The sequence below is a fragment of the Rhinolophus sinicus genome, linkage group LG01 (genome assembly GCF_036562045.2).
Source record: "Rhinolophus sinicus isolate RSC01 linkage group LG01, ASM3656204v1, whole genome shotgun sequence".
NCBI lineage: Eukaryota > Metazoa > Chordata > Mammalia > Chiroptera > Rhinolophidae > Rhinolophus > Rhinolophus sinicus.
In genome coordinates, this window is record NC_133751.1 from 203,363,176 (window position 1) to 203,390,952 (window position 27,777).

The 27,777-nt window shown below is 48.0% G+C and overlaps 1 protein-coding gene across 3 annotated transcripts; it reads left to right on the plus strand.

Annotated features, from left to right (window-relative positions):
• EIF4E2 (eukaryotic translation initiation factor 4E family member 2) lies at positions 1–27,777 on the plus strand. 3 transcript variants are annotated; one of them, XM_019739774.2, is made up of 8 exons: positions 1–152; positions 5,444–5,558; positions 6,595–6,729; positions 10,986–11,090; positions 12,316–12,468; positions 12,562–12,698; positions 19,095–19,171; positions 25,190–27,777. In XM_019739774.2, the coding sequence occupies exons 1-7, from the start codon at positions 133–135 to the stop codon at positions 19,138–19,140; spliced, it is 711 nt and encodes a 236-aa protein (XP_019595333.1). In that variant the 5' UTR covers positions 1–132; the 3' UTR covers positions 19,141–19,171; positions 25,190–27,777. The 3 variants fall into 3 exon arrangements, with proteins under 3 accessions (XP_019595333.1, XP_019595334.1, XP_019595332.1); XM_019739775.2 differs by lacking the exon at positions 19,095–19,171; XM_019739773.2 differs by lacking the exons at positions 19,095–19,171; positions 25,190–27,777 and adding an exon at positions 14,341–14,605.

Consider the following 27,777-nt stretch of genomic DNA (forward strand, 5'->3'; position numbering starts at 1 on the left):
GATGCCCGACCCCCAACCGGGCCAGCGCGCCTACGTTCCGATGCACAGCGCGCAACCGGAAGTGGCCGGGCCCTAGGCGGAGGGACCGGCGGAGCGGAAGTCAGTCCGTGAGGCAGTGGCGACGACGGGAGGATGAACAACAAGTTCGACGCGTAAGTGGCGCGTGGCCGCCTCCCGGGACCCTTTCCCCCAACCGTTCCCCGCGCCGGCCCCCGCCGCGACCCGCGGCGACACCAGGTCGACGGCGCCGGCCTCCCTGCCGGGCTCGGGCTGCGGGCTGGATCCGGCCCAGGCGGCCGGTGGGGAGAAGGGGACTGGGGAGGCGGGGTGCAGGGGGCCCGGGGACCCCAGGGCCGTCGGGGCCGAGCGTGCAGCGCGGGGGCCGGGGGCCGGGGCGGCGTGGTTGTGCCCAGGAGGCTTTCGGACTCCTAGCCCCGCGGGTGCCGGTTGCCAACGGGGTGGCAGGGCGGAGACGTCGGCGGTTTGGGTGTTTCCGCAGCCTGGCTGTTCCTGAATTTCCGAACCCAGCTTTCCTCACACACTCGTTCTGGCCCGGGCAGGTCACCTCCCCGCTCCGGGTCTCAGTTTTCTCATCTGCGAAGTGGGGACGGTAGTAGAGCCCGTGGCGTAGAGTTGTGACGAGGCAGTGAGGAAATGTGGCTGCTGGGCTCAGCCCTGACGGAGTGCTCGTCGTCGTCCTGAGACCCTTCCTGCTTCCTTCCTCGTCCCCCGCCTTGTCCCCTCCAACTCACTCTCCAAGAGCTGCCCAGCTTCTTGCCCAAACGATATACTTGTCATTGCCCGGCCCTGCACTGCTGTGTATGTTCTGATTCCTGGCTCCAGCATCAGGTTGGAGATGCAGAAAGAAAAGGCCAAGTAATGTTTCATATTTCCCCCCAGCGATTGTATCTTAAGGTAGATGATGGCCTTAGCCCTCTTCTAGGAAATCTGTCTTTTCCGAAGACCTGCATTTCCAGTCCCACACCCACCAATTACCACTTATTTGACAGCGGAAAAATTACCCCGTCTCTGAGCCATTGGTACCCAAGCCACATTAGTGGTTAGTGCCCTGCTACCACCCTGCTGCCACACAGGGGTGTGATAGGGGTCAAATCACATGCAGCCTTGCTTAACGGTACTTGGTAAAGTGTTCAGTAGTGAGGTATGAATGTAAAGTGGAATTGCTATTAGTTTAGGTTGTGACAGGCTGCGGCTGGTGGGGAGTTGGTTTTCTCCCAGCGCCGTGAATGCTGGTGCGCACGTTCAGAGGTCCTGGATGCCCACGTTGCGGGCAGCCCCTCAGGACTGTTTCGGTTGCTGAGAGGGCTCTTCTAGTAGCTTTTGGCAGAGTGCGTCTGCAGCCTGCTGGATAGCTGAGCCCATCTCTGCACCAACCCCCGCCCCCATCATAAACCCTGCAACACCTAGCTCCACACCTGAGTCCTGCCTCAGTGTACTTTCCTGCCAGTCCTGTGTCCCCTTCCTTCACTGAATGGAACAAATCAAAGTTTTATCTTAAGGCACTTTATGGGTCATGTGGCCCAGTCCTGCCCAAATCATTTGGAGGTCTGCAGTAAGCTAATTGAAGAAGGGTAATAATGCTCCTAATAAAACCATAGAAAAGAACAATTAAAAACAGAATGATAATAATGCCTTCCACGGCGTCTTGCTAGATACTTCTCACATATTATTTGTAGTCCTTAACAACCCTGCGAAGGGGATCTCGGTACCGCCTTTTAGAAGGAAAAGGAAATTTCCTGCGGTTAAGTAACTTGCCCACAACAGCAAGGGCCATATGGTGGGGTTCAAACCCAGATTTGTTGTTTAACCTTCACCCAGGTACCTCTTGACAAAAATTAACCTGAGTCCATTTTAATTAGTTGTAATTATTAACTATTCCTTATCCTGTGCCAGAATTTTTTAACATCTGTCTTCTAGTTATGCAGGAAAAAAACAAAGCTTTCTTTCATTTGAAATGAGCACTTGAAGACAGCACTCCTGCCCCTAGTTTTGGTTTTGTTGTTACTGTTTTTCATGCAAAAAGTCTGCAGTTTTTAGCCACTTGGCTTCTGCCACTCTTCACCACTTGGTCCCTAAGGCCGAGTTTCAGTTGCCAGAATCCTAAAAGTCCAGTGCCTGCAGCTGAGTGCTGTGGTCGCATCAGATTAAATCTGAGCTGTGGGCTCAGATGAAAGAACTCCAGCCTCCTTCACTGTGTGGCTTCTGCTTCTAGGAGTGAAGTTGCTAACCCAGGACTGGAATTTCTCCCCGCCCCCTACACCTGTCAAGTCCTTAGCTGCCATTGCTTGGGGTGCATATGCAAACCCCAAGATTGTTTCCCTGTACTGCAGTCCTAGCTCCGATAAGCTTGGTTTTCAGATCTAGATGCCAAACTTGATTTGCTCCTCTTATGTCTTTGTTAGCTTTTGGCCCCTCCTTAACTCTTGTCTGAACCGCTTACTTGGCTCTCATCCTGTTCTGCCTTATATTGCTCTGATTTTAGAAATCCATTCACTAAGCATGTTTGTTTTCTGCCACTGTCTGATAGTAGACATATAAAGATGAATCAGACCAAGTTCTTACCCACAAGGAAGCCTTGTGGTCAGAGTATGAGGACATACCTGGGCGTACACGTGGTGAGCTAATTAGGTGCCACTCGGTCTGCTGTACAGCCTCAGAGATGCTAATTCCCTGCCTGAGTCCAGGGAGCACTGACTTTTCAGTCTGGATTGGCTCAAATCCAGCTTCAAGATGGGAGGAGCAGCCTCTGGAAGACAGGATACAGATGACTTGCCTTAAGTGGAGGCTCAGAGGGCAAGGTGGTTGGCTAGCTGCACCCTCAAGAAATGACAGCTCAAGATGAAGGCCCATTAGGGTTTCCAGTTACTGTCTTAGAAGGGAGTCTGGACGTGTGACTCAGGGATCGGTGTTGTTTCTCCTCGCACGTCATTATTTTTGTTGTTATTTTTGTTTTCTAGTAGTGGTTAGCAGCAAAGCCACTAAAAAGAAAGGATGTTATATGCTTTGCTTGGGGCTCTAGCAAAATGAGATGCTGGGTAATTGTATCCCTCTTCAACCAAGACTTAAAGCAAAGGGAACCCAGAGGATGTAGTGGGGGGCTGAGAGCTAAGAAGAGAGGGAAATGGTTTGTGTCCCTGGGGTATGCCCTAAAGAAGAGAGGCAGGAGCTGTCTTGGGGCTTGTGCTATAGAAAAACCCATGAGATGTTCTAGATCAGGAGATAAAACACTGGCCCTGACTGTACAGCTGTGACAAGTACAAGCATTTATATGGGGAGGTCCAGACGAAGGGAGCCCAGCTTGGCCTAGGGAGAGGTTGGAAAGTATTGCCAAGATAAAATGGCCCTCAATCTGAGTCCTGAAGGACAAGTTAAGTGGGGAAAGACGGCGCTCCGAGAAGAGACCACGTAATGAGCCTAACAGAGGGGTGAGGTCACGGCTACAGTGACAGGAGTATGTGGGGAGCAGGCAGGCAGAGCAAGGGCCTGTGTACCATGTGAAGCCAGTCGTGTACCTTAGCTCCTCGGTCAGGCGCTCTCTGTAGTGTCTGATACACACAGTAGGTGCTTGGTGAATGTTGTGGGACTTGTGTGCTAGACAGGCTCCTTTTGGAAAGGAGACCAAACCAACGTAAGTTTCCTAAAGGGGAAGGGGTATTGTAAGTACAGATAATGGTCTCCCAGAAGTCCAGGGTGGTTGAACCAAGCCAATGAAATGGCAGCAAGGAAACCACGCTCCCCTCCACTTTCTCTGCTCATCTGTTCATTCCCTGCCTCCTCCCCCCGCACTGGCTCTCTCTGCTTGTGTTCCTTGTCTTTATTCCCTTGTGGTTTTTCCTGTATGGCTTCTATGTGACTGCCCCAGCTCTGACTCTGGGTGATCTTTCATCGTGTGGATGAAAAGGTGAGGGAGGAACGTGCTCATAATTTTGAGCAAGGCCCTGCCGGAGGCAGAGGTTATTGGCCAGGCTGGACTGCCCTGTGGTCAAATGCCCTTCATAGTCATATCTTGGCCAGGGTGGGGCCGGGGGCTTCCATGGCACAGTGCATGACCACCTGCGTATGTCCTACAGCTAGGGCTGTGAAATGGGCAGAGCAGGCACCCCAACACATGGCTAGCTCACACATTCTAATACTTACTGAATGCTTTCTATGTGCTAGGCACTGGGGATTCGTGGGCAAAAAAATGTAAAATGCTTTACAGCAGGTTTCTGTATCTGTATAGGGTAATATCTGAGTTATAATTTGAGCATTTCCAGTACCTTTCTTGAGAATTGTGCCTAATTCCACTTGACTAGATAGTCATTAGGGCGAGAAAGGTGATTTTCGAGAAGGTCCGTGATAAGTTACTGGTCCAGCTCTAGACTAAGCAGCATTCTTACCATCTTTGTGAACTCACCTTCTGGATCCAGCGAACTTTAGGTGTACCTGAAAGCCTTGGAGTGTTTCACTGCTCCTGAAAAGGTAGCACCTACAGTATGTTTGAGCAAGGCCCTGAGTACCTGTGAGGCAAGAAGATAGTCAGTCACTTCTTTTAACATTGATTCAGTAACTTGTGCTGCATGTTAGGACAGCATCTTCATGTCCTGGGTGCTGGGGATACAGAGATTAATAAGACACGGTTCTAAGGGATCCCTCCATCTTGTAGGAAAAACAGATGTGGGAGGAGTGGCTCCCCAGGCTGAGGGGGAAGGTGTTTGCAGGTAGCACAGATGTGGGAATGTAGGTTGCTTTGGGGGGTGGGGGAGGGAAAGAGGATGCCCTAGGCAGGAGTCAGGTTCTAGAGTAGCTTACATTCATTCATTGTGCTTTATCCTGCTGGGTGGGCATCAAAGGGTAAGTGACTGCTGAGACTTTTAAGCATGGAAATGAAATGATCAGATTGGCATTTAGGGAGATCATGCTGCTGGCGTGTGGAGGATGGAAAAGGGGAGGAGCAGATTTGTGCTGGGGAGACCATTTAGGAGTTTACTGTAATAACTGAGATGACGAGGGGGCCTGAGCTAAAGCAGTCGCAGTGGCAAAGGATGGAAGGGATGGTTAGAAGTGGCAAGAAAGACAGGTCGTTTTTAAACTGCATTTGAAGTGCCAGAGCAGTTATTTACTCCAGAAACTTTTCTCATTATTGATTTTTGGCAGAGAAAACAATTTCTTAAATTGTTTACCTCTTGTTTCTTTGCACAGCCTGTTAGGAAACTGGTAGATGGTGCTTTCTGGAATTCATACACTAGCTGACGGGTATTTCACTTTCGTTTAATCCTCCTAATTCACTTTCTGCGTTTCCTTGCCTTTCTCTCATCTCATTGCCAGTAGTTTGAGTGACTTCGGGTTGGTTCTATGGTAGTTCTCGTGACCTGGTGCCTTTGTTAGGTAAGCAAGAGTCCGCTCAATCACGGATTGACATTGTTTTGCTTTTGTTATTTAGATTGAAAGATGATGACAGTGGGGACCATGAGCAGAATGAAGAAAACAGCGCACAGAAAGATGGTGAGAAGGAAAAAACGGAACGAGACAAGAGTCAGAGCGGCGGCAAGAGGAAGGTGGGTTTGTGTTGCACAGACGTGGGTGCCTTTGGGCTCGAGACATGGTTATCGCATGGAGTTGGTGTCTAGAAGATACCGATGAACTTGATTGCATACTGTTTTGTAATAATCTGATTTTGTTTCTAAGAAAAGATTGTTCAATCATTAGAGTTCGTTTTGGGAACTCAGAACTTTTCCCTTGTCACAGGCCCTTGAGATGCTTTCTTGCTTTCCAGCATTCTCTTAACCTGAGGTAGGGGAGGTTAACCCTGGGGTTGAACAAGGCTGTTAGTGCTTCATAAGATGCTGCTGAGTATTTCAAATCCTGCACATGCCTTGAAATTTCAGACTCTTCAGTCAGTAATAGTCTAAGCTGAAAGTGACTTGGAAAAGAGAAAATGTAGACAATGAGAGATAGCTGGATCAATTTCTTTCTTGAAAAATCAAAGCAATTACGAATTGCTTCACTCCACAATATTGACTACCTTCTAAATGCAAGCATCTTAGGTGCTGAGGGGACACAAAAGTGAATGAAACTGGATCAAGAAGCTTACATTTAACAGTGACGATAATAGTAGCCGACTTACTATGAGCCAGGCGCTATGCTAAGCACTTTACATCTATTTATTTAATCTTCTCAGTAACCCTATGAGATAGTTATTATTATTTTCCCCATTTTGCAGATAAGTATCTGAGGCACAAACAGATTAAATAGCTTGCCCCAGGTCACTAGCAGGTAAGTGATAGAATATCGTAGAGGAGGTCGTGCTGGGCCTGGAAATACTTGAGATAGGATAGAAACTAAGTACCTATGTTATGAAGTAGAAAGTTACAAAAGCCATAAGAACACTGATAAAATGTTACAAGAATTTAGAATCAATTAACCACTAAAGAAATTTACTGTGTCAGCAGAATCTGAGGTCCAGTTGCAGATCATTGAGAATGTATCCTTTTTAGGCTGTGGTGGTAGGAAGGGGTGACACTGGAAAATATTTTCTCAGTCTCAGAGCATGTGAAAAATGCCCGGGATTAACACACCTTGTTTAATTCACAGGCTGTTGTCCCTGGCCCAGCAGAGCACCCCCTGCAGTACAATTACACTTTCTGGTACTCCAGGAGAACCCCCGGCCGTCCCACCAGCTCGCAGAGCTACGAACAGAATATCAAACAGATCGGCACCTTTGCCTCCGTGAGTACTTCGGAGTTTAATGTCATGGGCCTTGGTAGTAAATTCATGCCTGTGCTTATATTGTGTGTATTGATCCTCCTGGAAACCTGTTTAGGAATCTGGTTTCCTCAGTCAACTGATCTGAGTCTCTGAGGTCAGATTTGTTCCTTCTTAGGTTTCTCACTGGACATCTGTAGGTAGCAAGTATGGGAATTATGGAATTGATCAGAAGGGAACAGTGCAAAAATACAGGTTTGTTTAAGTAGATATTTATTGAATGCTTACTATGTACAAAGTGTCAGGGGTGATGCAAAATTTTATAATACGTGGTGTCTGTTCTCATGAAGTTTGATGGTCAAGTTCAGAAGTCTCTTTTGTATTTAAGGACCTCCCATCAGAGTTTTGGACAGGTTAGTGATTATGTATAAAGTGGCATCTTTTTCCTGTCTTCAGAAAGGAAATGAAATCTGTAATAATTGTTTTTGTGGTTGCTGTCAGAACAGAGAGCCCAAGCTGCGTCTTGGCGCTCTCACAGACAGCTGGGAGTGTGTGCCCTGAGAAGCTGTCTGCAACTAAAGCCAGTCTTGTTCTACAAAGATTATTGTGCACTTCCTGCGTGCTGTACATTCCATCTCTGGGCAGAATCAAATGCAGGATTTGTTATTTTCTTGTCATTATTGAGGTACCTGTCCTGTTTAAGGTGCAGACACTAGAAAAGGAAACTAATAGACAGTAACCATGACAACAAATCAGTACAGAGGAAGCACCCAGTAATAAGCACTGTGCGTAACTTCCTCTAATCATTACGATGGCCCTGTGAGGTCAGTGATGTATGTTATCCACATTTTACAAATGAGAAAAGTGAAACTAAGTATCTGATCTAAAGTCTCAAGTCAGTTGCCATTTACTTCACTAAGTAGAGGACCCAGTGTTGAGACTCAGGTTGGACGGGCCGTAAAAGCCACATTCAAAGCCCATATTCTCTCACTCAGCCAGTGCACCAGAATGCGTGACGGGGCTCAATGAGTAGGCAAACTTTATCTATTTATTCGTTTATTAATGAGATATACTACACATATAACTATTCATCAGGTCATCTGATTACTGTGCGGAGTTGATATGCTCCCTTATCTCTGGTAAATTTTGGCTTTTTTGAAATATTAAAAGTAGCTTGTGCACTGGTGCATATTTGGTTCCAGAAATGTTTGTTGAATGAATTCAAGGCACTAGTAGGGTTCTAAAATGAATTAAGACCTTGCCTTTAGGGAAATAAGGCAAGGCCAGGAATTTCTAATAATATAGGGAGACAGAAGTGCCCTTGGGAAGGTGTGGCTAGTGAGCTCTGGGAGTTCTAAGGTAGGAAGGGATTAATTTCAATTTGGGGAAAGCCTCTTTCAGAGGAGATGGGTTTAAGATTGAAATTTAAAAATTTTTTTAAAGGTCAAGGATACAATTTTTAAAAAAAATTTAATTGGGGCATATTGGGGAACAGTGTGTTTCTCCAGGGCCCGTCAGCTCCAAGTCATTGTCCTCCAATCTAGTGTGGAGGGCACAGCTCAGCTCCAAGTCCAGTCGCCTTTTTCAATCCTCAGTTGCAGGGGGCGGAGCCCACCATCCCATGTGGGAGTTGAACTGGCAACCTTGTTGTTGAGAGCTTGTGTTCTAATCAACTGAGCAATCCGGCCGCCCCTCCAGAAGCTTAGTGGCAGCTCATTGTCTTCAATCTAATTGTGGAGGGTGCAGCTCACTGGCCCATGTGGGAATTGAACCGGCAACCCTGTTGTTCAGAGCTCGTGCTCTAACCAACTGAGCCATCCAGCCACCCTGAAGTTTAAAATTTTGATCAGGTGATCAGAAGAGAAAGAAATTCTTGGCAGAGAATTGAGTTTCTGAAAATACCCATATACAGTTGATCCTTGAGCAGCGCTGGGGTTGGGGGCGCAGACCTCCCGCCGGTCAGCGATCCTGTGTAACTGCAGTCGGCCGTCCGCATGTGCTGGTTCCTAACCATGACGTTGACGCTGAACAACACGGCGGCTTTGAACTGCCTGGGTCATTTGGAAAAATAGCACGTATAACTGGACCCTCGCAGTTCTAACCCGTGTTGTTCGAGGGTCAGCTGTATTCCAAACATTCCTGAACCTGTCACAAAAAATGTCATGACCTGCTCTGTGGGAATGGGAGACATTCCAGGAAAATGGCAGCCATTATGTTGTGAACAGCCGGAGGAGTCCTTGGAGGATCAGAGAAGGCACTGAACTGGAGAGTAGGTGTTTGTTCGGGGTTCTGTTCAGTTACTTGGTGGTGATTACAAATGTTTCTAGCATTTTTCTTTTCGTTTTAAGGAAAGCATATATATATTTACCCAACTTGTGAAAAGAGGTTTTTGTTTTCATTCTTTTGGTACGTATGTTGAGTTGCATAGTTTCTCACAGCATCGTCTTGGGTTAATGCTCACTGGGTGGGCGACAGGATTTACAGTCTGCTGTTGTATAATCCAGGGCATTAAGAAATGCCTCACAATATGAAATTCCTCACAGAACATAATTCTATTGCGAAATAGAATTGTTAAACCCAAAGCGGCATTTCTCATTAGTCCTTAGTCCTGGCGTTTAACAACATGGAAAAGTTCCTGCATCAGGGAGACTGAGAAGGCAGCATTTTGAAATGAAAGAGCATTAGGCTTGGGAGCCGCAAGGGTCATTGCTCGGGGGCTGAACTCTGGGCTGGGGCAAGTCAGGAAGCCATTTCCTCAACTGTAAAATGGGTAAGGTAGCTGAGGCAATTTCTGAACCTCATATGCTGAGTCTGAACACTTCTTTTATCTTTTGGTTTCAAAAACCAAAATTACCTGAAGAGAAGGACAAAAAAATCAAAGTTTAATAATGTTTCTTGAGCTGCTTGCTTTATCTCTCATGATTTAGATATAAGATTGTGGCTGTAAGATTGTATAGTCTGGGTGTAAGATTGGAGGAGACTAAACCGTTAAGAAAACAATGCTTGATTGGGGAATTGGGGCTGGTTTGTGTACTTTTCTCCTCCCCACCCCTCTCCCATTCCTAATACACCGTGAGCCAAAGCTTCTAGTGGGTGCACTTTCTTTCTTCCCACTGTGTTAGGGCAGAAAAAGATTATTGCTCTTTGTTTACGTACAGCCACTTCCCATCCCAGATCACAGTGTGCAGGGAAGCATAGCAGTTGCTGAGATGAGACCCTGTGTTGAAGTCCTAGGAATGACATTCTTTCCTGACTTCTGTGAGACATTGCGCATGTCCTGGTCTGTAGAGGAACTGCAGGGACAGCCGTTTCACACAGTAGAAGGTCTGGTTCTCCTCAGTTGCTCTCCACATCTGGACAGAAGACCTGCAGCTCTGTGCACTCAGTACCTGCTTTCAGTGTGTTGGCAAATGCCAACTATTTCTTTTCAAACTGTTCCACGTTTTGTCTTTTCTCCTAAAGTGGCCTCTTCACTGGCCAGCACTTGGTAGGTGTCCTCTGAATCACAGAGGCACAGGGACGTAACCTCCTACCGAGGCACTGCTATGAGAAACAGGAATAGCACGGTGAGCATCAGTAAGCGTACACTTGTTGAGAAGTATGTCTACGTTGCTAACAGGACTGTGAAGGGGGAGCAAGGAGAAGCACAAGTGTTCTAGCCGAGAAGAGGGGCTGAAACCCTCAGGATGAGAGACTACGCCTTGCTTGGTTTTGGACCATCCTGGCCTTGCAAAGGCGCCATGGGGGACAGTCGTGCACGTAGTTGGCTCTGTCACGTGTACTCAGTAACAAACAGAACTAAGTGTATTCCGTTGTAGCTCTATTTGCCAGTAAACAGTCTTTGATCAAGAGGTGATTTTGTTCTAAAAGGTACATTCAGGCGGAGGTTATGTGGGACTCCCTATACCTCAGGACTAAAGGGTTTCCACGGTGTAAAACAAGGTCCTCACAACATGCGGTGGTTATCCTGCGGCTTCTGCGGGAGGATGCGTGTTGGCTGACGTGACCTCAGCAACTAAGGCTCCTGGCTGAGGCTGGCATTTCTCACCTAAAGAGTTTGCTCTTGTATCAGCAATACGACGTGTTTCGTTTACCCACCTATACCATGTCCTTTGGTCTAACATGCCTTCCCTCCCACACGGTCCTCCAGATGAAAATGTATCCTCCCAAAGTGCAGCCTGTAACAGTGTGTCTTCCATGTTGGTGCCTCTCTCTTAAATGAATCTTGCATTCATTCAGAGAAAAGACACACGGTTGGTGCTCGGGCCTTCTCTCCACAGGTGGAGCAGTTCTGGAGGTTTTACAGCCATATGGTACGTCCCGGAGACCTGACAGGCCACAGTGACTTTCATCTCTTCAAAGAAGGAATTAAACCCATGTGGGAGGTGAGCAGTAGGGGCTTCAGACTGCTTTTCTGGACTGCTTTTCTGAGCAAGTTGTTTTTGGGGGGGTTTAGCCCTGCCAAGTTTAGAAGCATTTTAAAGTCTTCTCTCCAAACTGCATCAGTGTTTAGTAACATCCTTAGAATGGGGACGTCTGGGAAAAGACACAGTGCTAGTACCTGTCTGGGTGGGTTGGTGCTGGGTGGTTTTGCAAGATGGTTTTATCACTAAAATGGTATTGCAACAACGTTAAAGAGCTTTTTTTTTTTTTTAAAAAAAAAATGACCCTTATTCCCATAGACCTGGTTGTGTGTGTGTGATATGTGACCATGGTATACTTATGATTAAAATGGGTAATAAATAAGCTTACAGACGATAACCAGTGACCCAGAGCTGAGCTCTGTGATCTCTTGGCTTTGCTATGATCCATCTTCTTTTCTGGTACCAGGGCATTTTCTAGAAGACATGTGAGCACATCCTTCCCCCCGCCCCCCAATATTTTTTAATCATATGCAGCCCTCCACTGCTCTCGGGATCTTGCACCTAGTCTGCCTTTCAGTCCCCATCTCCCATCATCTCTCATCTTCCTTTCAGTGCAGTGAGCCTTCCTTCGCATCTCTGTCTCACACTCAGAGTTTCTGCAGCCCTGTGCTTCCCAAAGCCCTTCACCTGCTCAGCCTGGCTAACTCCTAGGTTCTGCAAGACCCAGCTTAAGTGTGTCCTCTGCTTGAGTACTTCTGTCTCGTTCTTCTTTCACTTACTGTGCATATCTCTGTCACAGCAGCGCTCGTCAGACTGGATGCTGTAATTTTTTTTTTTTGTCTCCTTAACTAGACTGAGTCTGGGTAGAGACAGGGCTTCATGTCTGTGTATTTGGGACTTGGTGATGCTTGGTAAACTCTTAGCAAATGAAGTCAGGAATGATCTGTGTTTGAAATCTGACATCATTTCGATTCCTAACGTAGTTCCGGAAAAAGAGGATTCTTTTTAAGGGGTAGTTTAGCCGTTTTTTGATAATGGCTTGTATAAGGATTCCCTTGTTTTTTTTCTTTTCCTGTTTCTTCTCTCCCTGGTTCTACCATCATTTTTCCTATGAAGTTGAATAATTGGAAGGTGACATGACCTCTCGGTGTCCAGGGAGGGGGTCCTTGGCTTTTTACTGACTTCATGCAAAAGAAAACAGCTGTGAAACCATGTTTTAACTTTTGTGCTTTCTGACTTTTCCCAGGATGATGCAAATAAAAATGGTGGCAAGTGGATTATTCGGCTGCGGAAGGGCTTGGCATCCCGTTGCTGGGAGAATCTCATCCTGGCCATGTTAGGGGAACAGTTCATGGTTGGGGAGGAGATCTGTGGGGCTGTGGTCTCTGTCCGGTTTCAGGTAAGCCTCCCCGTGGGCAGGTCTGGTTTTGTGTTGCCTTTGCTCTCTCCTGCCTCCGGTGTGCTTTGATGAATCCTTCTGCTCCTCCTGTAGGAGGACATTATTTCCATATGGAATAAGACTGCCAGCGACCAAGCAACCACAGCCCGAATCCGGGATACGCTTCGGCGAGTGCTTAACCTACCTCCCAACACCATTATGGAATACAAAACCCACACCGACAGCATCAAGTACGTGTTGGGGGGGTTTGGGGGGACGTCTCCCTCAGCTTAGCAGAAGCAGGTCCTTAGTTGGGTCCAGAGCAATGTGGTCGTACAGGAGACTGACTTACGGAGAAGGGACAGACCAGTCCTCCCCTCTAGGGCTTCTGGCCACTGGGAGCCGCTTTTGGCTGGCGAGGCTCCCTGTGCGCCTGCTCTGAGAGCCCCTGCAGAACCCCAGCCGCAGCGCCTGGGCTTGCTCTACTTACACAGGCTGTCTTGTCTTTCGTGGGCTAACCCTGTCTTAAAACGAAAGACAAAGCGCTCTTTTTCTTGCTGTTTTTTAAAGATAATTTCACTGCACATGCAAGTACTCCCTGTCTGCCCCTCCCCCACTGTCGCATGTCTTGTTAACCTGTTAGCTTCAGTCTGTTTCTTTGTCCTGAGAAATTGAGTTCTTATCAGGAATGGCGACTCCATTTCCTTGTATGTGGAGCCAAAATCCTAGAGGAAGCAGAATAGTGTGCTTGTGAGAGCAGAAACTAAGAGAATCGTGAATGCCAGCAGGCAAGTAAGCTTTGCGCTCTACCTAGACGCAGGGACATGACGCTGGAGGTCCCCACGTGAGAGTCACTGGTGGGGCTTGCTCCTTCAGCGAATGGCACAAGTGCATTCAGTGGGGAGTGGCCGTTAGGTTTTCTGTAACTGGAGGGAGAGCTAGCCAGCTAGGGGTCAGGACTCTCAGGCTGAGTTCTCTCCTTCGACTCCAGCATCAGTACGTGCCTTCGGCAAGTCTGCCACTCTGCTTCAGTTTCCCCATCCGTAAAATGGGGGACAATCACACTTCACCTAACAGCTTGTTGGGAGGCTGGTTGAGTCTTTGTAATTGGAGGTCCTCAGGTGGAGACTGCTCGTACAGGGCCACGTAATGTTATTGCCATCATCATCCTCGTGAGTGATGCCATCACCGTGTTACTCTTGTTGAAGCCTGGTAGCGAGCCCAGCGATGGCGTGCAGCAGCCACAGGCAGTGCTGTGGGAGGGGTTGGCTTCTACTAGCCAAGGGCCAGTTGCTAACTGCGAACGCTGCACAGGAGTTGGTCCATAATCGCATGGCCGGATGTGTCTCATCGGAGCCACCAAGAGTTATTAGCTAGCCGTGGCCCTGGTGGCTTGACTTAGCAGTCCTGTGTTAGCATTGTTTTCCTCTAGGCAGAGTTGTCCTATTCTTTGTTCTGGGGGTAGAAGTAGTTTCTGCCCTCCAGCCAGACTCCGTGCACGTTGGAGAGATCCACGTCTACTTTTTCTAGACTCTTATGTTCAAGGCTCCCAAGGTTTCCCCTCCTTCCCCCAACCCATCTCCCCAAAAGCAAGCTTTTCACCCGGATAGGAAAGGGAAGGAGGTATTTTTCAACTCTCCCCCTCCACTGTTCTCCCTCTCTAATAGCCTGAGGCAGTTCTTCCTGACTTTTACAGAAATGTGTACAAGTCTAGGAGAACCTGTGGGCTTTTGTCTTAGTCTGCTGCTCACTGCTGTAGCCAGAGGTCTGCCTAGTACTCCAGCCCTGCAGCTACAGGGACCAGAAAACCCTCCATGACCCCCAAATGCTACTTTCCCTTGCGTCTCCCTCTCTTTCCTCTCCCAATGTGCCAACCTTTTGCACTTCCACTAGAATGCCAGGCAGGCTGGGCCCCCAAAGGCTCCTTTTTCAAAACCTCTGGAAGTCGCGGTTGAATGTGCCATGACCCTCTCCCTCTCTGGATGGCACCATCACTGAAGCTGGCATCATCGGAGCCTCTTGTTCTGTTGGCGTGCTACCTGGAAGATCCTTCTGTCCTGGACAAGAGGAGTTGGAAGAGCATTTATGTTTTAAGAACAGGCTGACACGCAGCAGCTACAACAACAGCTGAGATCACTTAATAAATGGTGCTAAACTAGCTTGTCTCATGCTCTTGCTCTTTATGGCGCATCAAAGAAGTGGCCTTTCAGCCTGACTGTCACCATGTTAAGGAATGGCGCAGACTTCTCCACGGAGGGCCATCAGGGGAATGCAGCTTCATTTCCATAAGCCCCTTGTACAGTGTCACGTGGTATTTTGTTCCACTTCTGCTGAGGTCTGACATGATGAGGTGACATCTAGCTCTCAAAATGAGACCCCGTTTTCTGGTACTTGAATTTTAGTTTCCATCTAGTCACGCTCACAACAAGGACAGTGGTTTCTGATACAGAATTCGGCTGGAAAGACGCTCAGGTTGGAAAGGGGGACCCTTGGCCTTGGCTTCGCTGACTTTGTTTGCCTTTACTTCAAAGAAGTCTCTCGCTTGGAGGTAAAGCCCTGCTTCCATCTGTATGTGGCTGTATGTGTATAGCTTCCTTGCCTTGTGTTCCTGGGGCTTCCTCACCGCCATTGCTGCCCAAGCCACAAGCTCTTTGCCCGCCTTCTCCCTTCTGCTTTCCCCTTAGGTCATCTTTGTCTTTGAGCTCGCTCTGCTTGCAAGGCCTCCAGGTGCCAGCCGTCCCCTCTCTCCCAGGGTTACTGTGCAGCAGGATCTGGGGTGCGAAGCAGCTTCGGCCTGTGTGAGTTCGCTCCGCAGGCCCCGTGACCATAGCACGTCCCAGCCCCCCTGTGCTGTGTGGCTTGGCTTGTGTGAGCTGCATCCGGGCCTGCAGACCCCTAACCTGCATGCGGAATCACAGCAAGCTTCGTGTGACTGCAGGTTTCCTTGGGAGCTACCACCAAACCAGAGACAAATATTTTGCCAGACACTAGAGACGTTGCCTGGTAGCATCTGTGAAGGCGGCTGTGGGCAGAATGTGGAGTTTTCTGAAGTGGCTGACCCATTTGGGCAGCAGCACTCTGTGCTTGGGCCATCCTGACTGACCAGCGGTCTCCATGGGGCACGGGATCCCACAGCACACACACGGGCCGGCACCCTGGGCTCCATGTTCTGGAGGTGTTTGTGTCACTGCCTTGTTTAGTGTGTATCCAAAATTGGTCGGAGTCCCTAGAAATGGGAGATGTGTTGGTATGTGGAGATGCCTGTTCTCTGTTTGCAGCATTTGTCAAAGAGTCACCTTCTGTGGCCTTTCCCTCCTGCCTTCCATTATTATGTCACATGTATTAACCTTACTTCAGCAAATATAACTGGGCCAGGGGTGAGCTTGATGTCCCCCTCCTGAGTAAGAGTTGACCAGAAAGCTCCAAACTGCCCCCGAGACCCCTCTCAGCCCGACCATATGTGATCAGAGTCACATATGTGGTCTGCTTTGTCTGCTTCCTGTGGCTGTCACCCAGGTGTGACTTTGTTTGAGCCAAGGAACAGCTGTTGCAGGGACTTGAGAATTCAAGGGAAATGAAGGAAGAAAGTATTCTGGAGAGCAGGGCCGCCGGAAATGGGGACGGCATTTTTAGGAGTGGCTTAAGGTTCTCAGTCAAGTGGACCTCCACCTTCCTGTGTTTCAGTTCCATTTCCAACGTCGTTTTTCAATGGTTTGGTTTTTCTAGCCCCCTCACCCCCACCCCCATCACACTGCTTGTGGCCTTTTCCTGCTGCGCTCCTGGGTGAGCTGAGGCAAACGCTGACACACACAGTGCCTGGTGAGCTGTGCTTTGCTCCGTAGGGGATGCCTGCCTGCGCCCCTGCCCGTGTTGTACTGCCAACAGTTCACCTCTTAAGGCTGAATGGGTCCCATTGAGAAATGGGAACCTCGTTAAATTGAGTGTTAGCTCAGGTGCATGACTCCTTTTAGTGAGGTCATTCGCAGTTGAGGTTCTACAGGTTTGGTCCTTGTAGGCATCAGGGGACTCACTATCCTCCATTTTGAGAAGAAATCTCATAACAGCCGGACTTGCAACCCAGAATCATGGGACCACCAAGATATAACTGGGCGCAGAGCCATATAAAGCAGCAGTGTCTTGTGTGAGGAAATTCCTCTTGGGAATAGTCCCATTGAATCCCTTTGTGCATCCGGCCTGGAGTGGAGGAGGGGGACACAGGCCCAGCTTCACTCTGGGACCCAGTGTTGAGGAGACTGACCAGACCCCTCTGCAGAGAAAGTTAAGGGTAGGTGACTTTTTATTTCCTTATTCTAGAGGAAAACTGGGTCAGATCGTGGGGGATTTCCTTGACCATGTCTAGATTTCATTGTACTGAAGCATTGAGGTTTGCAGGCAAGGACCAAACCATCCCTTCTCCTGTTACAGCTAAATCATAGCCCAGCGGACCAGCTTACACTGGCATAATTGCTGGCCTGGCTTCGCATTTATGAAACATACTCCCCTGCTAGTGTTCAAAGAAAGCACGGATGAGCAGGAGGCTGGGCTTGTCCATGAGTGTCCAGGGCCAGCTGAGAGTGAGGCTGGGAGCCAGACTGGGTGGGGATGGGGACACGTAGAGTTACCCAGAAATGAGATCTTTGCTTTGTTTGCTCACTGGTCAGTGAGCTGAGACAAGAGTGGTCTTTAAGGGACCCTGTTAATTCTGTTATTTGAATTTGTGCAGAAGTCCCTGTAGGCTATATCAATCTCAGAGTAATTTTAAAAGCTTTATTCATATGACACTTTTAACATTTAACTTGTTCTTTTTTTACCTTTAAAAGAAGCAAGTTTTAATATTACCTAAAATGCCTGGGATGCCAGATGGAAAATAGCTAGAATATTTGCACCCAGCTTTAGGTTGATTTGCTCTTAGCTGAGCGTTGCCTGCAAGAATAAGAGTGATTGGACCAATGACTGCGACCAACTATTTTATTGCCACTGAATCCCTGTGAGGAAATTTCTTTATCCAGATTCTTCCTGTTGGGGTTTACCATGTGAGGAAGGTATTTCTGAAGAAAATGGGAGGGCAGTCCAATAACTGGAATGGATTAGAGGGGTCTCTGAAACCCACATTCCTGCAGTTTCTTGACACAGAACGGCTGTTTGGACTAGTGTAAGCCTTTCTGGAAACAAAAGGATAAATGAGAGGAAGCTTCGACACACCACACAATTTCTTGTTGACATTTAAGTTGCTTAAAAGAGAATTTAAATCTCACTGTTAAAACGAGAGAGGGGTTTCCTGGGTCACTGCCCAAGCACGGATTTTACTTTGCCTGTATCTTAATTTGGAGTGAAGAGTGAAATGTCCTCCTGACGTCAGTCACGGACTCACAAAGAGTTCATCACATTACCATCTCCAGGATGGGCTGTGGAGCAGAGTCTTGCTGTGGAAACTGAGTTTGTGACGTGACGGGCTGCTCACTTGCTCGGCGGTCTTACATTTTTCTTCAGTTCAGTTCGCATATATTGGTAGCTTTGGTAATACTCTGAAGAAACCGTCAGAAGAAGAAGTAAAGCTACCTGTAGAAAGCCTGGTAATAAAATACATTTTGGTGGCCATGATACTAAACCTAGTGCGTGACATGATATGCACCCTGGGTATTCTTACCCCTTTAAACCAAGGATGGAATAATTGACAAAAAGGAATTTGAGATTTAGAAGCACAAATTCCCCATCATATGTGTACTTCCCAGGGAACTTACCAGCTACTTTGTCCCTAATGGGGCTGACAAGTGGCCAGGGTGATAAGGTAGGACATCATTTCCTCTGAGAAAACTTGAGGTGGCTTCCAGGTGCGTTAGGGGGTGGGTTCCTCATATCTCAACCAGCAGGCCCCCCGACCCCCACCCCCCAGGCCTATTCTTTGTTGAGCACCACCCTGAGACTGTACCCCTCAGTCACATTCTTACCCCTTCCTAACCCCAGTTTTTAAATTGAGTTCATCAGCATGGAAGTTGTAAATGAGCTTTGTTCCCTGGGAAGTTTGAACTGCTGTGATCTACACAGTTTTAATTTTAAGACAGTTACATGGTTACTTTCAGAAACGGAACGGAACCTGATAGAAATGTGGAGTCTGAGGTTAGAAGGGTGAGAAGGCTGGACACGTGAAAGCAGAGAATGCGGTCTAGTTGCCCTGTCGCGTCTTTAGCCATCCTGGCTGCTGTTGGGTACCTGCTTTTACCCTCAGGGCGAGGCCTGATGAAGACAGTTCGTACCACCTGTCTTCACGTCCCACTGCTGCCCTTCGGTCCAGTGAAGTGGTGTCTGCAGTGATGGCTGAGCTGAGCTCTGACCTCTGACCTCATGGGCCTCCCTGGTAGACTCGCTGAGGGAGTGGAGAGGGGGACTTGCAAACCCCCGAGAGCATAGTGAGGGCCAGACTTACCAGTGGAGAAGCCGCAGGAGTGCCAAGTGTCCCTGAAAGGTGCTGGTCATCACTGCTAAGCTGAGGAAGGTCTAGGTGGGAAACCGCCACTGTGTCCAGGTGTGGGCGGGCCGCACTCGACCTTGAGGGCGTCTGACGTGGGATGTGGGGTTATGTGTCTGCTCTCTCTGTTAAAACGCTTTGATCTGAATGTGCGATTGTGTTTTTGTCTCTGGTTTGTCAGGGCCTGGGAGGAGTTTCATGGCCTGGTGAACAGCAGCGGCCGCTGATCGGACGCTCCCCCTCTGTCTCTCACTCAGGGTAGGGCCTTGTCTATCTTCTCTGTAACCTTGTGACGTACCTCTCAGCCGGACGGCCCCGCTTTCCCGGGGCTGCCCTCTCCCTGTTTACTCCCAACCTTGCCTCTGCCAGCACTGAGTCTGCGTAGCCTCTCTGACCGATTGTCACGGTCTCAGAGAAAAACACTGAGTCCAGAGCCGCTGGCGTGTCGTCCTCCCTGGGTCACGTCTCCTGCTGAACCTCGCCATTCCTCTGTTTTCTCATTTGGAAAACGAGGTTCCCCGGACTAGCGTGTCTCAGATCTCTTCTGATGCCAGCACTGCGTGATCATAGATGTGCCACAAATCCTTTTTCCTTTGCCCAGACATGGCCGTTTTTCAGCCGTCGGGCAGTGCCCTGTGGCTCACAGGGCAGCTCTACAGGCCGCCACGTGGCTTAGGTGAGAGGTATGTCTCGTTTGCTGGTGGTGGTTGTGAGTTGTGAGGAAATGGTGATAGAATTCGGGGTTCCAGTGGTGAATGAGAACTGGGGGGTAGGTGTCGGGGCTCCGGGGGAGACAGAGCTCCAGGTTGTACTGTAACTAGACCATTGCATATTCACTGGCAGGGAGAGGCCCCAGGGTACCCAGGGCTGGGTCAACTGAAGTGTTCCCTTGAAGGACATTTGTGGTTCAGTTAAGAGTACCAAGTCCACGTCTGCTTTGTGAGCAGAGGACATCGGGGACATTTATTCTGGCTGAGAGGAATGGATGCAAGGACGGTATCTGCATGTGCCCCACCGGAGAGCATATTCCTGGACTGTAACGACCCCCCACCCAACCACCATTCCTACAAAATAGAGAATTTCTAAGATTGGAACAGAACGTATCAACTGTGGTAGCTGCCTCAGAATGCCCCCTTCCCAGGAAGGAAATGAGGCTTTTACAAGACAAGCAGACCTGCCTCCCTCAGACGGGCTGGAAGACAGAGGACGCCACTGAAGGATGGAAGCAGGTGGCCGGGGGTCTGAGTACGTGAGCAGATGAACAGTCCCAGAATTCCTGCACCAAATGACCAGCTCAGGCCTCTTTTTTTTTTTTTTCTTTTTTTTTAAATTATGATTTCACTTATTTAAATTTTGTTTTTAAAGAATTTTTCCAAGAGTTTATTTGAGCCAAACTGGTGACACATGACGGATGAACAAGGTCTCAAAAATGCTCCCTCTTGCCTCTTTACATTTTTTGTTCTCATGTCTCTTTTTTTTAATAGTTTAGATCCTTTATTATAAATTCTGTTTTTAGATGATAATACTGGATTTCAAAAATGGCAATTTAAAAGGTTTCTCTGTAAAAGGTAGTCGACATGGAATTCTGAGGTGGCTGCTAATATGCAGAAGGAGGAGGAAAAACCTGCATGAGCTGTACAGTTGGGTACAGTGGCTTGCAGGTGGAAAAATAGCAGATATTAGAAGTAAATTAAGTTAAATGTCCAGAGGCCAGGTGCTATAATTGAATTGTTTTAATAATGTGACCATATTTAATTATTTCTAAGATTATTTTTGCTTTTAATATCCCTAAAATGTGGGTCTTTACAGTGAATGTGATAAGAAAGATTTTAGTCATAGTTTAATTGGCAATGTTTACTTCTTAAAGTACATAAAATGATGATACCTTTGAAAATCAGTAGAATCTTAGGTTCCATGAAAAAAAGGCTTTAAAATGAAATTGGAATAGTCAGAATGGAAGCAAACTTAAAATTATTCCCTCTCCCCTTAGCTAACACAAAATCCCCCAAGAAAAATACCTTTGAATTGCTTCGAAAAGTCATATATTTGCATAATTGCCATTTTGGAATCTCTTTGTTCTTTTTCTTGTCTCTCCACCAGGTCTTTTTTACTGTATTTCCCTGAAAATAAGCTCCAGCAGGACCATCAGCTCTAATGTGTCTTCTGGAGCAAAAATTAATATAAGACCCAGTCTCACATTATAGTAAAATAAGACTGGGTCGTATATTAATTTTTGCTCCAGAAGACGCATTAGAGCTGATTGTCCGGCCATGTCTTATTTTCGGGGAAACACGGTAGAAGCAGATGAAAAACACTTCATAGGTTAGCTGCTCTGCTGCTTTGAAGCACAACCTTGGAAGTCTAAAAGGCGTATGAGAGACTAACCAAAAAAATCAACTCACTCCATTTTCTTAACAGATTTGAAAAAGATTTCATACTTCATCTCTATTGATTTAACCTTGAAAGAGTCTTCCCACAAGACACACCGCGCTGGTGTTTGTCTGGGCTGCTGTGTCCGAGGCCCTGACACCTCAGCCTTCTCATCCTCTCCCTTCCCCCCCCCCCACTTCCTATGCAAATCATGACCTATGAAGAAATCAAAACTGCTGTTTAAATCATTCTTGAACCACACGTCCTTTCCCTCTGGTATCTTACACCATTACATTTCGTTTGACTTCCATCACACATAAGTGTTGCCCCTTTAACCGTGGCTCCACTAGAAGTCCCATTTGGCTGCTGGGGGAGGATTCTGGTTGTTTCTGTGTCTGGGCCACCACGCCGGAGCAGTGATCTGTATTGTTGGGGAATGAAGTTCGTGTGGTCCCTCAGTGGGAGATTAGAGATGGAAATTTGCCCCACTGAACCTAGGAGGTTTATAGTTTCATCCAATATGCAGAAAGGAGCCAGGAGGAAGCCAGAGCTGGCCTGGAGTGGACAGCTGATAGCCAGAGGGTCCCCCCGAAGACCACGTGTGCTTAAGTCTGGGGGCCGATTTGCGAGTGTGCTCTTACAGGTCCCTTCAGAGCAGACTTGGGTAGGGCGCCTCCCGGTGGCTCCCCCAGCTTTCCCGAGAGGACCCAGAATCACTTTGGTGCCCCTTCTGGACACCAGAACAGTGGCAGGTTGCTGCAAGAGCAGGAAGCATTCTGCTGAGGATCTGACCACCCTGCTCACTCTGTTGTCCAGCTCAGGAGCTAACCGCGACCTCAGTTCATTCTGTCCAGAATTTATACTTGGCCATTTCTCTCCAAGTAAAAAAAGGCAGTCGTCTGGAGGCACAGCAGACGTGAAAGCCATTCGAGAGAGTCTGGACAACAGTTTCCCCCAAGTTGCCTGGGAATTTGAAGGTGGAAGCCAGTTTGGATGGGGCTCTGCTATTTCTGAGGACTGTCATCAGGACAAAGGGTCACCCAGGAGAGAAGGAGTTTCTCCAGTGTGTGGGCCTTTCAGCTGCCGCGTCCTTCGCCCTGGAATGTAAAACTCTTCTGGAGTAAATTAAGATACAGTAGAAACCTTGATGTCTGAAAAGCCCGTTTAAATCAATACACTGGGCTCAGTCTCAGTTGCTTATTTTACATAATTCACAGATGAGGATATAACATTTTCTTATTTCCTTCCAAAAGATCTTTCATGTCATTGAAAAATCAGAACCAAAAACAAAATCCTTCCCCATAGCCCATGCACCATCCCAACATTGCTAGGTGGCCAGAGAGGCTACTTTTCGGGAGCTCACTAGATTTTCTAAATTTCAGTTTGCTTTCAAAAGAACAGAGGCCCATCTTTTTAGAAACCAACAAAAGTCGCCTGTGGCCTCTACCATTTCCTGTCTACATTCCCCTTTCCCTGTCTCCTGAGCTCTCTGCGCTGCTGCCTGGGTGAGGGACATAACCGAGGATTAGTTCCCAGCTGGTCTGAGGTGAACACATGCCTCAGACTAAATTTGGCACCGAGCTGTTCTCAACGCACTTTTTTTAGAAAGGCTGGACCAAAGCCACCAACTGCCACCAGCTTGTCATTGTCAGGAGCCTGTCACCCACCCTTGTTGCTTGCTTTCTTTTTTTCTTTTATCTCAAACCCTGGAAAAACTCAACTGCTTCTCCTGGCTCCTTTCCTCCTCCCCTTCTTTTCCATTTTACAAATAGACCTTAGAATGATTGTGACTTCTTAGGTTTTCTGACTGTGAATTGATCTATGGCAATGGAAATAATTAGACTCAATGCTAAGTATCGAAATGGCAGAGTGTCACAGAGCTCTTCAGTTTACCTGCCACAGAAAGAACTTGTCGTTGGCCTGACGCCGGCACAGGACAGGAATTCTTCCAAAAGATGACCTGCTTACGGTGATGACTTATCCTGAAAATTCTCTTCTTTCTGTCACGAAGCAGCTGAAATGGCTGGGTCCAGATCCTTGCCTGCCCTGTCTTACTCCAAGATGGATAATTCTCCCGTAGTCAGGAAACTCTGATTCCGCCTTCCCCCACCTTGCCTCTCTGCTCACTAGTCTTGTTTCTCCTGCTGATTGACTTTGGGGTGCTACTTAATCAGTAGGGATAGAGGTGGCCTCAGGAGGGAGGAAGTGGAACGCAGCAAACATTCCTTCCTTGCCACTTCTTTGTCATTGGAGGTGTCCTGTGTCATGTAGACTCGGGGCTCTAGCTCCTCGTCCCTAAGGGGTCTCAGAAGCAGTGCCCACACGTCAGTTTCGCCTGCTTTCCTCTGTCTGTGATCGGATATGTTCCTTACCCTTTGCTAGCTACCTGTGGCACCTCAGTGGGCTCTGCCATTTTGAAAGCCCCTTTAGAAAAGATGCTTGCCCCATGAGATTGTTTGTGATGAGTCTTCGACTCCTTAGGTGGAAATCACTGACATGCTCAGTGGCCACTGATACGTGAGCTCCACGGGCATGCACGTCAGTTACAAAGGTACCAGTGGGCTTTTGCGGTAACGTCAGTTTCTTCCTGGCCCGAGTTCACCTACAGCAGCTCGTTCCCCCCCTCAGTGTACCTGTCTGCAGTCATTCTCTGTGTAGTGAGGGCTCTTAGCCACTGTCAGCCACTGCCATTGTGGGGGAGAACCTGTCAGCCGGTAGCAGGAGGGCACACTGCTTGGCTGGGCTGGGTATGTTCCCTCTGGACCCACTGCCGTGTGCTCAGCTGTGGCACCTTTCCAGTAGGTCAGTAAGCCAAAGTTCCTACAATGCCCCCATCAAAATGAAAGGGACATGACAGCTCCTAAATCAGCTTAATGACAATTTCTGTTTCAAAATTTCAGACACATTTAAGTCTTAAGCACTGGGCCAGAGCAGTAGATGAGGTGACCTTTAGATCCCCTTCCAGCCCTTAGATTTTGAAATTCAAAGGATGATATGAACCTTTAAGATGTCGCTGGATTTCTAGTGGGAACAGAAATGGTTACTAGCAAGTGGCCAAACCTGTCTGCAATAGAAGGCAAGTAGGAGGTCACCTCATCGTCTGTTACACACGCACACACGCCTGTACACACACACGCTTCTCTTTCAAGAATTATAGTTAAGTTTTTAAAGTAAAGGGTACTTAGATTTGACCACTGGGATATTCCTTTGTAAGCAGCTTAAGTTTTGAACGGAGGGTTGTTTGGTTGGCTGGTGGGTTGATTTTTTTGAATGCATAATACAATCATATGGTTCCTTTCTCTTTCTTTTTTTTTTTTTTTTTTTAAATGTGCGTGTTTATATGTGTGTGTAAGGAAGAGAGCGAAAGAGGTTTCCCTCCCACTCTTACTCCCTCTGCCAGTTTCCGCTGTGGCCCCTTCCCCTGGCCCAGGTAACCACTGTTGGTGGTTTCTTGTGGAGTCTTGCAGAGATTTTTTATGTATACAAGCGACTATGGACTATGGCCTTCGTCTCCCCACCCCCTCACACAAAAGGAAACGTGCCATGTGCACGCCGTCCTGCACCTTACTCATCAATTTCTCTTGGCGATCTTTCCGTATTCCAGGGAGCTTCCTTGTTTTTTTTTAAGCTACACACAGTGTCCCATTGTATGAATGGGCCATAACATTAATATTTAACCAGTCCCCTCCTGATGTGCATTTGAGTGATTTCTAATCTTTTGCTTTTGCAAATAATTGAGTCGAAGTGTTTGAAGGGACTTGGGAGGCGGGTTGCTGTGCTGGCCTTAGATTAGCAAGGCAGGACGGTCCTGGGGTGTGTCGTGAGGGCCCCAGGCCCCCGGTATGTGTATGCTGCCCATAGATGGTCTGTATATTGAATGCTCTGTTTTCTCCGTTTTTCTTTCAGGGACAATTCAAGCTTTCGAAATACAAAAATCACATTGTGAAAGTCCACCAGCTGGCAATAATCCTTTTCTGTATGTGTGTGTTTGTCCAAAACGGATGGGAGGTCTCCAGCTGGGCCTTCCATCTGCTCACTGAAGGGACATCCCTGAGCTGTGTGCTCCCTTTTGCACTCTTTCCTGGAGGACGGATTCTACTAGACACCCTCCAGCATCGCGGACTTTGTAAAGTGGAGAAACAGCAAACGTGACTTTGTAATAGACACGCTTTTTTTAATGGGTTTCTGTGGGGGGAGTTCAGCCTTTCGTTTTGCTGTGCGCTGTCCGGATGCCTCTTGGGCCTTCTGTCGTGCTCTTTGCTGTACGAAGGGCGTCGTCACCACGTGTGCAAGCCAGAGCTGTCAACTGAGAATTATCAGTGTTATGAATGTCTGTGCATCCAGGAAGAGCTTTTTGTTCGAGAGTCTCGGAATAGCTGTAAATGCTGTCTTCTAGCTCTGCCATTAAATTATTGGGACATTTTGTTTATTTCACTCCCCTCTTCCCCAAAGCCCACCACTTTCTGAAAAGGTGTTACTGATTTTGCGTGGTCTCCTGCCTTATGCCCTCCAGCCTTCCCTCTTCCTGTGGGACTCTTTCTTTCTTAGGCACTGCTGCACTTAGAATTGCAATCCAGTGGGCCACACGCGTTTCACTGAGGTGGCTTAGAAGGTATGACTGTAATTAAGCTGGAGCAGAATCCAGTTGGTTAGGAGCGAGATTATACTGGAGGTTCCAAGTGTAGGCTTTGGAGCTGAGGGTGAGCAGGGCCTGTGCATCCCGCCTATTTCTGTGGATTCTTGCATGCCCTTCCTTGAGGAAGGGAAGCAGAAGCTGGTTGTTGGCAGGTATTAACATGTAATGTGGTAAATTCTGTGATCCTGAAACTGGGACACCTGAAGACAAGGTGACCATGATGGACAGCTTTCTTTGCATGGTGTGCCTGTCTGCAGGGCTTGGAAACACCTGCTTTCAGCCCTCGGCTCCTGGTACACATGTTAGCACATGTGTATACATGTTAACACAGGACGCCCACAGAAACCTCTTGCAGGCTGCTGCAGGCATGCTTTAGAAATAAGCAGGCATGCCTCCGCGGAGCTGGGGACCTGACTCAGGAGGCCTGATTTCAGAGGAGTCCAAGAGCAGCTCGGATGGAAGGAAGTACTAAGCACCAGTCCTCAGCAATGTCCAGGGAGCACCGTCCTACTTGGCTCTTGTGAGCAGAGATCGAAGTACCTTAAATTAAGGTCTCTCCTAAAACCTATCCTTGCAGGCTGGCCAGGAGGCCTTAGCCACCTGGTCTCAGAGAAACTGTACGAGAGTAGCAGGCATTTCCTTATTGTATTTATATTACTCTCCTCCTACTTCCAACTCCTCAACACCCTCTAATCACCACTGGCTCGGGATGCTGCTGCTTAAAAGAACGGGGGTATAGGGGCCAAAAGGGAGGTGCTTCCATTAGAGGTGAAGCGAGAGCAGAAAAGATCTCGCAGTGATTTAAACTCCAGGAATATGAAGAACAAATTCTAGACAACGGGGAAGGGCTCGGGCAAACATAGGCGCAGCATCGGCCAACGTGGGGGCAAAGGCTGCCTCCCGAGGTCTGTTTAGATCCCAGGGAGGCCTGCATTTTTGCCTACACTCAGATTGGCCATGAAAACTCCAAAGAGAGCAGATGTGTGGATTTGCCCTCCGTTGGGCGTCTCCCTGTTGTGTGGGCTGTGGGTGCACGTGTGCATAGTGTGTTCACAGGTGAGGGTTTGTCATGCCCAGTGCTTAGCTGTATTGTCCGTATTCATGTTTCTTTTTTTTTTTTTTTTCCTTTTCGGTCTCATTTGTTCAGATTTTTTAATCCATTGTGTTTTCTAGAGCTGCTCATCCTTCCCCTTCCTCTTTGTCATTGCAGTATTTGAAAGTTGTCGTCGTCGTTGTTTTTCCCATCAAAACTGTGCTGACCCTATGCCGGCTAGAAGCAGAGTTATTTCTGTTAGGCAGCCTCTGGTCCCCAGAGCGCTCCAGGATTCTGCCCGACAGCTTTCAAGGGGAGGCTGAGGAGTCAGTTTATCCACACCACCCATTTTCCACACTAGCTGGAGAGCTCTTTTCCTTTCTTACTCCAGAGACCTGTGCTTCGCTGACATGGGACCCAGTTATGGTTGTGGTGTCACCTGTTCTGGAGAAAAGGGGAAAAGGCGCACCAGGGCCAACCTAACAAACATGTACGTTGCTGCTGGGAGACGGGGCGTCACTTTCCACTTTGCACAGGCAGGCTGTTCCCATGACCCCTCTGCTCTGTGTTCCATTTGAAACGGGCCCTTCTCTCCAGGGCTCTTCTCCTTGTATCCTTCTGTTCATGTGTGCGTGTGTTTTCCCTGTGACATTGGCACTGGCAAGAATTTTCCACCCGGAGAGGCTTGCGGTCCACGGTGCTCTTAAGAATGAATTTCCCAGTATTTGCCAGAGGAGGAGCCGAGGCTGTGGCAGGAGTGACGCAGTATTGCACTTTCAGAGCAATTGTCTGCTGCCGTAAATAAATGGAAAATATCAGCAAGAA